Source organism: Dipodomys merriami, unplaced genomic scaffold (assembly GCF_024711535.1).
Source record: "Dipodomys merriami isolate MVZ:Mamm:240054 unplaced genomic scaffold, mDipMer1.0.p SCAF_3, whole genome shotgun sequence".
NCBI classification, from domain to species: Eukaryota; Metazoa; Chordata; class Mammalia; order Rodentia; family Heteromyidae; genus Dipodomys; species Dipodomys merriami.
In genome coordinates, this window is record NW_027204492.1 from 62,801,344 (window position 1) to 62,814,710 (window position 13,367).

The 13,367-nt window shown below is 40.2% G+C and overlaps 1 protein-coding gene across 5 annotated transcripts in view; it reads left to right on the plus strand.

Annotated features, from left to right (window-relative positions):
- Atrx (ATRX chromatin remodeler) overlaps nt 1–13,367 on the plus strand; it is a 177,726-nt gene that overhangs the window by 110,260 nt on the left and 54,099 nt on the right. For all 5 annotated transcript variants that reach the window (XM_070040154.1, XM_070040155.1, XM_070040156.1 and 2 more), the window contains 5 exons: nt 959–1,180; nt 7,156–7,297; nt 9,289–9,398; nt 10,362–10,508; nt 10,655–10,832. In XM_070040154.1, the coding sequence (XP_069896255.1) occupies nt 959–1,180; nt 7,156–7,297; nt 9,289–9,398; nt 10,362–10,508; nt 10,655–10,832 (799 nt within the window). The remainder of the gene's footprint in view (nt 1–958; nt 1,181–7,155; nt 7,298–9,288; nt 9,399–10,361; nt 10,509–10,654; nt 10,833–13,367) is intronic.

Below are 13,367 nucleotides of genomic sequence, written 5' to 3' on the forward strand. Positions count from 1 at the left end.
CTTTGATCTCAGCCATATGAGTAGCTAGAATTACAGACATAAGCTACTAGTGTCTGGCTATTCTTTTCTTTCTTTTTTTTTTTTTTTTTGTCGGTCGTGGGGCTTGAACTCTGGGCCTGGGCGCTGTCCCTCAGCTCTTCAGCTCAAGGCGAGCGCTCTACCACTTGAGCCACAGTGCCACTTCCGGCTTTTTTTTTCTGCTTATGTGGTGCTGAGGAATTGAACCCAGGGCCCCATGCATGCAAGGCAAGCACTCTACCACTGAGCCACTTTCGTTTTTCTGGTGGTTTAATGGAGATAGGAGTCTCACGGTCTCTCCTGCCCGGGCTCGCTTTGAACCATGATCCTCAGATCTCAGCCTCCTGAGTAGCTAGGATTACAGACGTGAGCCACCAGCGCCCGGCTTCTTTTCTTTTTCTAATGTGGATTCACTACCAGTTTTATTAGGAATCACATGCATACTCTTTTCCTATATTGGCTGAATCTTTTGAAACTCTTACAAGAACTGTACTAGACTTCCAAATTCTCCATATTATTGTCAAACTTTTTTCTTAGTTTTGCTTTTGTTATTCAGTAATAGTCATTGCAGTGAGTATGAAATGATGTATACTTGTGGTTTTCATTTACATTTCCCATGTTGAGCCTCTTTTCATATACTTATTAGCCATTTATGTACTCATTTTTTCCAGATGTGTCTATTCTACTTCATAGCACATTTTAATTGGATTATATTTGACATATTTTTGGAGGTCATGCCATGTAGTCCAGGTTGACCTTGGTCCTTCTGCCTCTTGAGTGCTGAGATTATAGGCACACTCCACCTCTTTATTGCTGAATATAAGTATAAGGCATTTCAGCATATTGTCTTCTGTCGTTTTTTGGTATTTTAAATTGTGGCATATAAAACTGTCAAGTTAGAAAATTTTTATTGTTTACCTCTGTCCTTTAAATTTCATAGAGCCATTCTGAGGAAGAAGGAAAGGAAGAAGAGGAGGATGAAGATGAGGAGGAAGAGGATGAAAATGATGATTCTAAGTCTCCTGGAAAAGGCAGAAAGAAAATCCGGAAGATTCTTAAGGATGACAAACTAAGAACAGAAACCCAAAATGCTCTTAAAGAAGAGGAAGAGAGACGGAAGCGTATTGCTGAGAGGGAGCGTGAGCGAGAGAAATTGAGAGAAGTAACAAACATTTCTTTTTCAACTATTACTTGCAGATATATAATATTGTTGTATTTCAGTATTTTGAGAGTTGAGTTGTAAACAACTACAGATTTCTAGTTAAAACTGTTTCTTACCTATAAGCAGTTTTTGTATCTTCATTAGGTTGTTACAGTATTATTAGATACACAAGAAGATCTGAATTTTTTTGCTAGACCAGGGGCTTGAACTGTGGGCCTGAGTGCTTGCTGTCTTGAGCTTCTTTTGCTCAAGGCTAGCACTTTACCCCATGAACCACAGCACCCCTTCGGGCTTTTTCTGGAGATAAGAGTTTCATGGGAAATAAAGAGTCTCATGGACTTTTCTGCCTAGGCTGGCTTTGCACTGTGATCCTCTGATCTCAGCCTCCAGATTATCTAGGATTAAAGGTGTGAGCCACAGGCACCTGGCTTAATTTTTTTATTTTTAATTTTTATTAAAAAATTATTTTTGGCTTCTGGGCCTGAGAGCCTGGCTCCTGAGCTTCTTTGCTCAAGGGTCTACCACTTGAGGCATACATAGCTCCCCTTCTGGCCTTTTCTTTGATTAGTGAGAACTAAGAATCTCATGCAGTGTGCTACCTGGGCTCAGTTTCTTGAGTAGCTAGGATTACAGCTATGAGCCACTAGCAACGGCTTGAAATTTAATTACCAGAAATGATGATAGTATACTTGGGTAGAAAAATGTTCATCTTTGTTTGCTTGCTTGTTTGGTTGCGTTATGATTTGAATCTTGGGCTTCAAGAGCTCTGCCACTTTAGCCACACCTCCAGCCTGGAATGTTAATGTTATATAATTCACTCATAATGTATTTCTTGTTTTGTGGTGCTAAGACTTTGAACATGCTAGGCAAGTACTCTACCACCAAGTTATATCCCTAGCCCAAGGAAGGACCTTTGTTTGTATTATAAGAATTTTCAAATATTCACATGGAATATTGCAGTAAATCCTGTGTACCAAATTTCATGAGCCAGTTTCATCCGTTACAAACACAGGGCCACTCTTAATTCCTTTATTTACATATCTTCAGATAATTTTGGAGCAGATCCTAGAATATAATGTTAGAAGATGAAGATCTTTTAAACATTACTGTAATTCTGTTACTATGGTTTGGTTTATTTGTTCACTTAAGTAATAGTTTTTGAAAACTACTTGGTTTATTTCAGGACTCTATTTGGATACTATATATATATATATATATATATATATATATATATATATATACACACTTTCCTTTCTCAATGCCACCACTCTACCACTTGAACCATAGCTTTACTTCTGGCTTTTTGGTGATTAATTGGAGATAAGAGTCTCTTGTACTTTCCTGCCCCAGCTGGCTTTGAACTGATTCTCAGACCTTGGCCTCCTAAGTGGTTAGGATTACAGGTGTGAGCCACTGGTACCCAGCTGATATTATATTTCTTATCAGTTTTGAATCTGTAGTTTCCCATTCTTACTTTATTTTTTTGCCAGTTGTGGGGCCTGAACTCTGGGCCTAGGTGCTGTCCCTAAGCTCTTCAGCTCAAGGCTAGCACTCTGCCACTTGAGCCACAGCACCACTTCCTGCTTTTTGTGCTTATGTGGTGCTGAGGAATCGAACCCAGGGCCTCATGCTTGCAAGGCAAGTGCTCTACCACTGATCCACCTGCCCAGCCCCACTCCCCCCATTCTTACATTTAACTTGTTAATGAAACTGCTTGAGTAGAATTCCCCATATTTGGAGTTTTGAGGTTACAACCCTGTGGTGTTGTTTCACTGACTCCTATTTTCCTAAAGTGGTCTTATAGAGGCCTAGTGAGATTTAGATTTAGCTCTTTTTTTTTATTTGAAAGGTAATATGTACTTCTCCCATCTCAACAAAAGCTTTTTATTTGTAGTGTTAATTTATTATTTTTGAAGCCATTAAATCCAACATCATCAGTTTCTTATTGATCCTTATTAATATGCCTACAGGTGCTACACATAAATGTAATCACTGACTGCATGTGGTATATACTAGATTTTTTTTTCCGGGGTCTAATTTTTTTTTTTAAATTGTAAAGATACTATACAGAGGGTTACAGTTACATGAGTGAGGTAATGAGTACACTTCCTCTTGAACATTGTTACCCCCACCATTGTTTTCCCCCTACCATCCCCTCCCTCCCTCCCTTCCCTGAGGTTCTTTTTTTTATATTGTGATTAAGTGATTACATAATTTCCCGAATTTCACAGTATTGTGGAATAATGATGCTCATTTAAAGTCACAAGTTCATTCTAACTTTCCTGGAGCAAATTGTCTATCACAGTCTGTAACATATAACGGTGTTCACATGTTATATACCATATATGTGATCAGCAGCATGGGGATATTTAGTAGTGGTTCAACCAGATGAGTGGGAGTTCTTTGTTTCTTAAGTCCTGTTAGTTTTGTCGTATCACCTAACATTTTGGATTTAGCATCCACTTATCAGGGAGACCATGTACCGTTTGTTATATACTAGATTTTTAATATTAATATTTATAAATTAATATTCATAGATTCCAAGTACTCTTAGTATGCTTATCATGTTTTTTTTTTCAGGTAAGGGGTAGGTTTATTCATCTTTCAGGCTGGCACCAGGCCATCTTGGTCCTCCACGTGGTGGGGAAAGGCCTGGGAAAGAGAGAGCTGGGGAAAAGAGCTAAGAGAGAGCTAGAAAAGAGAAGAGCTAGAGAAGAGCAGAAAGAAGGCGTCTGGGCCTGGGCTAGGCCTTATCTAGGATATGGGCGGAGAAAGATGTGGCCACATCAAATTCAGATGTGACCTCAGCAGATGCAGATGTGACCTCTTCCAGGTATCCCAGTTGCCTAGGTAACGCAGGTACTGAGTGGAGACTTTGCTGCAAGGAGGGTGGAGTCTGCTCGCCAACCAGGAGTGGACCTTACATTCCAGCCTTTTAATAATCATGAAATAGGGCGCAGATTCTCTCTGGCTACTTCCTGCTGACAAGGGGCATTGACATTAGGGGTAAAAGGCTGGAATTTGGTCCCCTCCCAGAGAAGGCAGTGAGCAGCAGCTGTCCCTTGGTGGCGCGAGTCCTTAGATGAAGTCTGCAGAAGGAAGTCTTATGAGCATTGAGGGGCTGGAAAAAAAATACTAGAGAGCAAATAAATGGCAAGAGGAAGGACTTGGGGTTGAAAATGTTGGTAGAAATGTCCCTAGCTACTTCTGACATCTGGCGACTAGGTAGAGAAGTCAGATGACAAAGGCAAGAATATAAATTCTGTTCAGTTAATAGGTAGACAGGTATAGGCATTGGATGGGCAGGCTTCTTACTTCTACTGACCTCCTGGCTCTGGTTAATTTTGAAAGGGCAGGCACAAAGTTGGTGATGTGACATCTCTTACTCCTGTCCATGGTCCCTTGTTCCCCAGACTGGCTGAGTCTAGGTGCTTGTTGCTGAGATGGCTTGTCCCAGTTGGTATTCAAGGTTTGGACTCAAGGCCTGGGTACTGTCCCTGAGCACTTCTGCTCAAGGCTAGCACTGAACCACTTTGAGTTATGGTACCACTTGCAGAGTTTGGCTGGTTAGAGATGAGAGTCTTGAGCCATGCTTCCAGCTTGGCTCTTTGCAGGTTAGCTGGGAGATGGAGTCTTAGGGATTTTTCAGCCTGGGTTGGCTTTGAACTGCAATCTTTGCCACAAAAGCCCTTTATTATTTCCAATTAAAGCAACAAGAAGATCAAGTAGAATAAGTAGAGCTTACCTGGTTCTTATCAAGAATTGACCGACAAATATTCTGGAATGACAAAACTTCTTAGATGTGAGAATCTTAGCACAGATATGCCCAATATTTTAGAATCATGTAGTCAGTACCAGAATACACAACACAAAACAAAAAAGGCAAAACTCAAAACCTAAAACTTTGACAACGTTTAGATATTTTTGCTAACAAAGCACATCAGATGGTTGGGCCTCAGTTACCAGGGCCTGTGCAAAGAGCAACTTGTTAGCAAGGCACCTTAGAATAGATGGATGGTTAAGTGGAAGGTTAAGGGTCAGATGGGGCCAAACCCTTAACCCACAATGTGGCCAAGATGGCGAATTTCTGAAAAAATGCAAAGAAACCCTGAACAAATAGATCAAGCCTACATTGGCTAGCCTTTGAGATGGAACCTAGAGGGGGGTCCCTGGGACTTCAGGACACAAACCAAAAGGTAGAAAAGAAAGGGAGAGATAGGGAAAGTTGGACATGACTGGCAGAGAGAGAGCAAAGAGAACCTGAAAGTAAACAGACTTCTGACCATTTACCATTGCAGAGGCAAAAACTGTGTACATCTGAGAATGGCATAAAAATAAGGCGCTCTGGCTTTCCAGGGAGCACAGGAGGCATTTCATAGGGGTTTCACGGCTCAGGCCTGACTCATAGCACCCCATTAAATGTGTAGGAGAGTCAGTCTGGTGAGTGAAGGAGAGCTGACCAGGCAGAAGCGGCATCCCAACTTCCCCCAGAGCCCTCTAGAGAGACATGGCCAAGCCCCCAAAACCAAGCGTTCTCAGCTTCGGAGGTGACTGGCCTTTCAACTAAAGGCCATAGGAGCTCTCTGGCGTGGCGCCATGTCTGGACAGAGACTGAGCAACAGAGAGCAGTAGATAGTAGATTCACTCACCAGAGTAGAGAAGTGGTGTGGACGTGGATGTGAAGGCAGCAATGGTATCTAGGCACTGTGTCCGCAGCAGACAGACCGGTTCACTAAAGGCCGTCAGAACTGTGGGTATTCCTCAGAGCAAAAAGGGAAGAACAAACAGAAAAAGAAAAAAGAGGAAAAAAACCAGAGAGGAATCCCACCTATCCTGACTTTAAGCCATTTATCCGAGTCACGGCACCATTTATGTTAGGTTTTTGTAAAAAGAGGTAGCCGAGTAAGAACAGCACCAGCACGCACATGGTATTCAGGTAAGGGGTAGGTTTATTCATCGTTCAGGCTGGCACCAGGCCATCTTGGTCCTCCACGTGGTGGGGAAAGGCCTGGGAAAAGAGAGAAAATAGCTAGAAATGAGAAGAGCTAGAGAGAGCTATCATGTTTATTTTTTATATCATGCTTATTTTTTAAGTAAAATTTTGTACTCATTCAATATATATTCTTTGTTAGTAGAAAATATTACAACCAGGCCAGGTGCTGGTGGCTCATGCCTGTAATCCTAGCTAGGATTTGCAAGCATGAACCACCAGCATCTAGAAGTTTTCTATTCTATGTGTGTGTGTGGTATTGGGGATCCAACTTAGGCCTTTGTGTATGCTAGATAAACAATCTACCATTGAGCTATACATCCCAATCCTGAAGTTTTCCTTTAAATGGTGAATTTAAGATAGTTGTTACCCCTTTGTAATGAGATTGTATTATATATTCATGTCATGCCTTTTCAGCTTGTCATTTTGAAACCTGTGTTTTTAAATGTTACTTTCCTTTTTATAATGTCTTTATTGATTTTCAGTCATTTTAGAAGAGAGAGTTCTTTTTTGGGATTGTCTTTCACATTGTAGAATTTTTATTTTTGTTTTTCTCTTCCACTTTTTCTACAGTTAATACCAGCCATAAGCAGTCTTTGTGTTAACTGTGTGTCCACACACAATTTCACATGCCCTGTGTAGGAATTCAGTTGGCCTTTGTTGGGTGCCATATGTCCATTCAAATTGTAGTAGCATGGTGATAGAACAATTGGAACAATCTCACCTAATTGTTACTGAGATGTCTGCTTGAAACCTGTAAGTTTAATTGCTGGCATTACGGTAGCAATTCCAAATCCTTTTGTGGGTTTGACTTTGGAAGGCTTAGAACCTAGACTTCATCCAGCACTATTGGACCAGAAATATTGGATGTGTCGTGTGGGATACATCTATAATTGTGGAAAAGCTCCCTTGCTAAGATTGATGCTGTATCCTCACTTGACAGATTTCTATGACCTTAATTGTGAACAACTCCTTTTTTTTATAGGTCATAGAAATTGAAGATGCTTCACCCACCAAGTGTCCAATAACAACCAAGTTGGTTTTAGATGAAGATGAAGAAACCAAAGAACCTTTAGTCCAGGTTCATAGAAACATGGTTATCAAATTGAAACCCCACCAAGTAGATGGTAAGAGATTACTTCATGGTTCTATTATTTTTAGTTAGACTTTTAGCAGTTTTTCATTTTCTCTGTGTGCTTCACATTCCGCTAAGTCTTATAGATCCCTTGGTCCCTGCTCTTTGGGAGCTCATAAGCAAGTGAGGAAGAACCTAGTTGGCCAATGGTCAGCTGCAAGTGTTTTAAGCAAGGAAGGTACAAGTAAAAGTGTGGCTTACAAATGGGTGGTAATAAATAGCAAGTGGGGTTCACTAATCCACAGTGGTTGACTAAAGCCTGGAGGAAGATACAGATCACTTTGGGAAATGTTACTCTAGCATTTTCAGCTTTTTTGTTGTTGTTGTTGTGGGTCTTGAGCTCTGGGCCTGGGCGCTATCCCTCAGCTCTTCAGTTCAAGGTGAGCACTCTACCACTTGAGCCACAGTGCCACTTCAGGTTTTGTGGTGGTTAACTGGAGGTAAGAGTCTCACAGACTTTCCTGCCCAGGCTATGAACCATGATTCTCAGATCTCAGCCTCCAAAGTAGCTAGGATTATAGGTGTGGGCCACTGGCACCTGGCTCAGCTATGTTTTATTTTTTCAGTCCTGGGGCTTGAACTCAGGGTCTGGGCACTGTCCCTGAGCTTCTTTTGCTCAAGGCTAGCACTCCATCACTTAAGCCACAGCACCACTTCTGGCTTCATGCATGCTAGCCAAGCACTCTACCACTAAGCCACATTCCCAGCCTCAGCTATGTTTTTAAGCATGTTTTTAAGCAATATTCCTGCATTAGTGTTAAAATGCTCCTCAACTACCTTATTATATTCCTGCTCTTTGCTTGGTTAGAGTATTTACTAGGTCAGTTTTGAATGTGTACGTGAATTAATTCATAAGGTGGAAACCACACAATTCTAACTTCTTGGGTTGGTAGCTTTCTTTTTCCACGGTTGAATAAACAGGAAGTGATGAATTATCTCCTGGCATTTCCCCCACAATGGGTTTAATAAGTTAGTAAGTATATTCGATAGTAGACTGTTTCTCTTTCTATAATATTTTTGTTTTAAGGAATACTTTCTTGTTTAAGATTTCTGTTAATATACATTAGTTGTACAATGGTTCTTCATTGTGATATTTCCATCATGCATATAACCTCATCCCCTCTGTCACTGTCACTTATTCTCCCTCTCACTTCTTAGAACAATTTCATCAAGTTTCATTGTTCTCTTTTCATGCATACATATAAAGTACTTCAACTATATTCCCCTTCTTCCTACCGTTTATACTCACTGTCCAGCAGAGCCTATTTTACTTCCCTGACATTCATTTATTACTATTAATTGTACTAGGGGTGCACCCATGGTGTGGTGTTTTGCATATGCATATATTTTCATCAGACTATCTGTCCCTTATTTCTCTGTACTTTCTCATCTTTCCAGCCCTTTATTGTTCAATAGCTTTCAGTGAGATTACTTATGCCATATTTATCCATAGGCACAATGTATTTCCACTTTATTGAAGTGTTCTTATGTCACTTTGGACCATCTCAGGATGTGAAAAACATCTGTGAATGCCCTATTAATGTGTGTGTGCCGTGTCTTGTTTCTAATGTATTTGGAGGAAAAAAAATTCATTTGCCTTTAAAAATTTATTTACTTCTCAATGTTGTTTTCTTTTTTTGGTCTTGGGGCTTGAACTCTGGGCCTAGGCACTGTCTCTCAGCTCTTCAGCTCAAGGTGAGCACTCTACCACTTGAGCCACAGCACCACTTCTGGTTTTCTGGTGGTTTATTGGAGATAAGAGTTTCACGGACTTTCCTGCCTGGGCTGGCTTTGAACCTTGATCCTCAGTTCTCAGCCCCCTGAGTATCTAGGATTACAGGCATGAGCCACCGGCACCCAGCTAGTGTTTTTTTTTTTTTTTTTAATGTGATTTCCTAGCAATTTTGATTGTTTCTGATGTGCATATATGGAAAGAGTTTTAACTTCGACTTACAAACTGAACTTACTGAAACTTGTTTTTAGGTGTCCAGTTTATGTGGGATTGTTGCTGTGAGTCTGTGAAGAAAACAAAGAAGTCTCCAGGTTCAGGGTGCATTCTTGCCCACTGCATGGGCCTTGGTAAGACTTTACAGGTAAGAAAGAAGTACCATGAAAATATCCTGTTTTGTGCAGGTGTGAATGTACAGTAGATTCTGTTATGTTCTTGGTACAGGTGTTGCTGCAAATGAAGCAGTGAAGACAATAACAAGATCTCTCCTTAAGAATCTTATTTTCTAGTGGGGAATAAAATAAGAAGTGTGCTTGTAGGTTGTAAATGATAAAGGAGGATTCAGGGATAAGGAAGGCATCTTGAAAGAGGTGATATTTGAGCACAGACCCTAATGAAGTAAAGCTGTCAACTGTAAGGACTCATGGGAAAATTCACTTTTCTTCCTTTTGGAGGTACTGAAATTTGAACTGCAAGTGCTCTACCACTTGAGCCACACCGCCAGTCAGAAATCAACTTCTTGTACAACTTTTAGCAGTCTGTGATACACAGTAACAAGAATGTAAAAATATTTTTCACTGTTAAGATTACTGAATATTCTAGGCATAGAGTGTAGTTCACTGGCAGAAGGCTTGTGTAACATGCACAAGGTCCTAGCTTTAGTTCCCAGTACTTCCAGGAAAAGAAAGTTGCATTTTTAAATGGCCAGAGTTGTACAAATGATGTGAGATTAGTGAAAAATATAATTTCAGACCATAAGGTAATTCTTAGAAGATTCAGCTAGTCAAAATTATGCCAATGGAAAAGTACTCAAATACTCTTCTAAACGGGCAGTAATATTTTCTGAAGGGTTTTTTGAGACATTCTGTGAAGGCCACAAAATTTGTTTTGGTGTGACATCTTTGTATTATTTATATTGATCATAGAATCATGAAAACTTTACAATTGTAAGGATCTTATAGATTACCTAGTTGAATGTTCTCATTTTAAGTTACATTTCTTTCCCAGTATCTTATGTGGGTTGGGAATTAGACAATTATGCTTGGTTGGTTGGCTCATTGTTAAACACAAAACAAAAGTATTAATATGGCAATTTGTTTTCTTGTAGGTGGTAAGTTTTCTTCACACAGTCCTCCTGTGTGACAAATTGGATTTCAGTACAGCTTTAGTGGTTTGTCCACTTAATACCGCTTTGAATTGGATGAATGAATTTGAGAAGTGGCAGGAGGGATTAAAAGATGATGAAAAGCTTGAGGTATTACATTTTAACTGTTTTCTATTAAAATAATTTAATGAACTTGATACACTGTTTTCATTCCTTTGAATTCATATTTCATTGGGAATATTTAGTATTCATTCATTTCAATAGCTATAATAACTGTTCTTATTTTCCCATACAAGGTCTCTGAGTTAGCCACTGTGAAACGTCCTCAGGAGAGAAGTTACATGCTTCAGAGGTGGCAAGAAGATGGTGGTGTGATGATCATAGGGTATGAGATGTACAGAAATCTTGCTCAAGGAAGGAATGTAAAGAGTCGGAAACTGAAAGAAATATTTAATAAAGCTCTAGTTGATCCAGGTAAGGTGTTAACAAGCATTGACATGAAGAAGTATATTAAAAATTAAGTGGTTTTGTTTTATGGAACAAATACTAATATTTCATTGGTCCTTCTGCTTTTTTTTGTGTGTGGGGGGGATCTGGTCTTGGGGCCTGAACTCTGGGCCTGGGCGCTGTCCCTCAGCTCTTTAGCTCAAGGCTAGCGCTCTACCACTTGAGCCACAGCACCACTTTTTTTTTCTTTTTGTTTATGTGGTGCTGAGGAATTGTACCCAGGGCCTCATGCATGCAAGGCAAGCGCTCTACCACTGATCCACCTTCTCAGCCCGGTCCTTCTGGTTCTGACTTTTTTGGTTCTTAGTATCAGCACCACTTCAGTAAGGTCAAATCATCTGTCTGTTCTGTTTGTTAATGTTGACTTTTTTTTCTGAGTCTGCAAGTTTTCAGGGGAGATCTCATAACAGTAAAAACTCTCTTCACATTTGAGTGTGGTGATGTACCCTTTTATTTACAGCACTAATGAGGCTGAGGCAATGGATCCTCAATTCCAGGCCAGCTTAGATTATATTATGAGACCCTGTGTCCAGATAGAAAGAAAACCTGCTAGCCCTAGAATTCTCTCCATACTTCGATATGCTGAAAATAGTTGTCTTTTTCCAATGTGTTAGAAGAATTGCGGCTAGTTTATCTATATTGAAGACATCACAATGGGAAGTTCATATTTCTAATGTCTTTCTTGCCTGACTCCCTCCCTCCTTCCCTCCCTCCCTCCCTCTCTCCCTCCTTCCCTCCCTCCCTCCCTTCCTTCCTTCCGTTGATGGTACTGGGGCCTGAACTCAGGGCTTGGGCACTCTCTATTAGCTTTATTTTCAGTTGTGGGGCTTGAACTTGGGGCCTGGGCACTGTCCCTGAGCCTCTTTATGCTCAAGGCTAATGTTTTACCATTTGAGCCACAGTCCACTTCTTTCTGCTTGGGCTGGCTTCGAACTGTAATCCTCAGATCTTAGCTTCCTGAGTAGCTAGGATTACAGGCATGAACCACTGGTGCCTGGCTCTCCATTAGCTTTTTCAGTCAAGGACAGTGCTCTATAATGTGACCTACTTTGTCATTTTTGGCTTTTTGCTGATTAATTGGAGATGAATCTCATGGACTTTTCCTGCCCCAGGCTATATTCTACTTGAAATCTTTAGATCTCAGCTTCCTGAGTAGCTAGAAGTAGCCAAGTATTTAATTTTTGTGTGTGCCTGTTCTGGGGCTTGAACTTAGCTTGAGCCTGAACTTAGCTTGAGCCTTGTCCCTGAGTTTTTGTTCTCAAGACTAGTGCTACTCTACCTCATGAACCACAGCTTTACTTCTAGCTTTTTGTTGCTTAATTGAAGATGAGAGTTACACAGACTTTCCTGCCTGGGCTGGCTTTGAGTTGCCATCCCCAGCCTCTGGAGTAGTTAGGATTACAAGTGTAAGCCACTGGCATCCAACTCACCCCAATTCGTATTGGCAAAATGTGGTAGCAGTCATGTTTTATTATCTTTCTGGTTTTAGTGGCTCAAGAGATTTTAGACAGACATGTCTAGACAGTCCCTAACATTTTTTATCATTTTTCCCTAATATTTTCTGAAATTTTATTTATTTTTAAATTACTAACAATTTAGTGAATGTCTTTTAAATGGTTTTTTATTAAAAAAAATCTACCAATAGGTGGCAATATAACATACCAAAAAATTTATATTTAGATGTTGTATAACAGTACCTGCTTATCTCCTAACCTATCAGTTATTTTGAAAGCCTTTTTTCCCTTTTAGTGTAGTTAAGTTGGTCGGTTGAAGTTTTCTGATTTAGTTTGTTTTACAAAGGATGTTCTAAAGTTCATAATTTGTTGTTCTCTCTTTTTTACTCTCTCTATACTTTTTTTTTGTCAGTTGTGGGGCTTGAACTCAGGTCCTGGGAGCTGGCCCTGAGCTTTTTTGCTCAAGGCTAGCACTCTATCACTTTGAGCCACAACACCACTTTTTTGAATAGTTTACTGGAGGTAAGAGTCTCACAGACTTTCCAGATAGACTGGCTTTTGAAATGCAGTCCTTAGATCTCAGCCTCCTGAGTAGCTAGGATTACAGATGTGATCCACCAGTGCGTGGCTCTCTCCCTGTACTTTTAGATTTAAGCAATAAGATCTGTCCATGTAATTTTTTAAAGTAATGATAGATACCCATACTGTATTAAACTATCTTAAGTTAATAGGTTCTTTCTATACGGCTTTAATTTTGAACAGAGTAAGTCTCTCCCTTCCCCTTTCTTTTCTTCTCTTTACCCTTCCTTCTTTCCCTCACACGTCCTTGTCCTTTATCCTTTCTCTCTCCTTTCCTCCCTCTCTCCTTCCCTTCTAGGGTCTCATGCATGCTAGGCCTTTGAGCTTTTATCCCCAGCTCCTTCCAAATCCTCTTTTCTTCTCTTCAGACCTTCATGGCTGTCATTGTCTCTGTTCTTTCTGTAAAATGATTTCTAAGTATTTTCGAACCCTACTACCTCAGTTTTATGTTGATATTTGTGAATGCAGT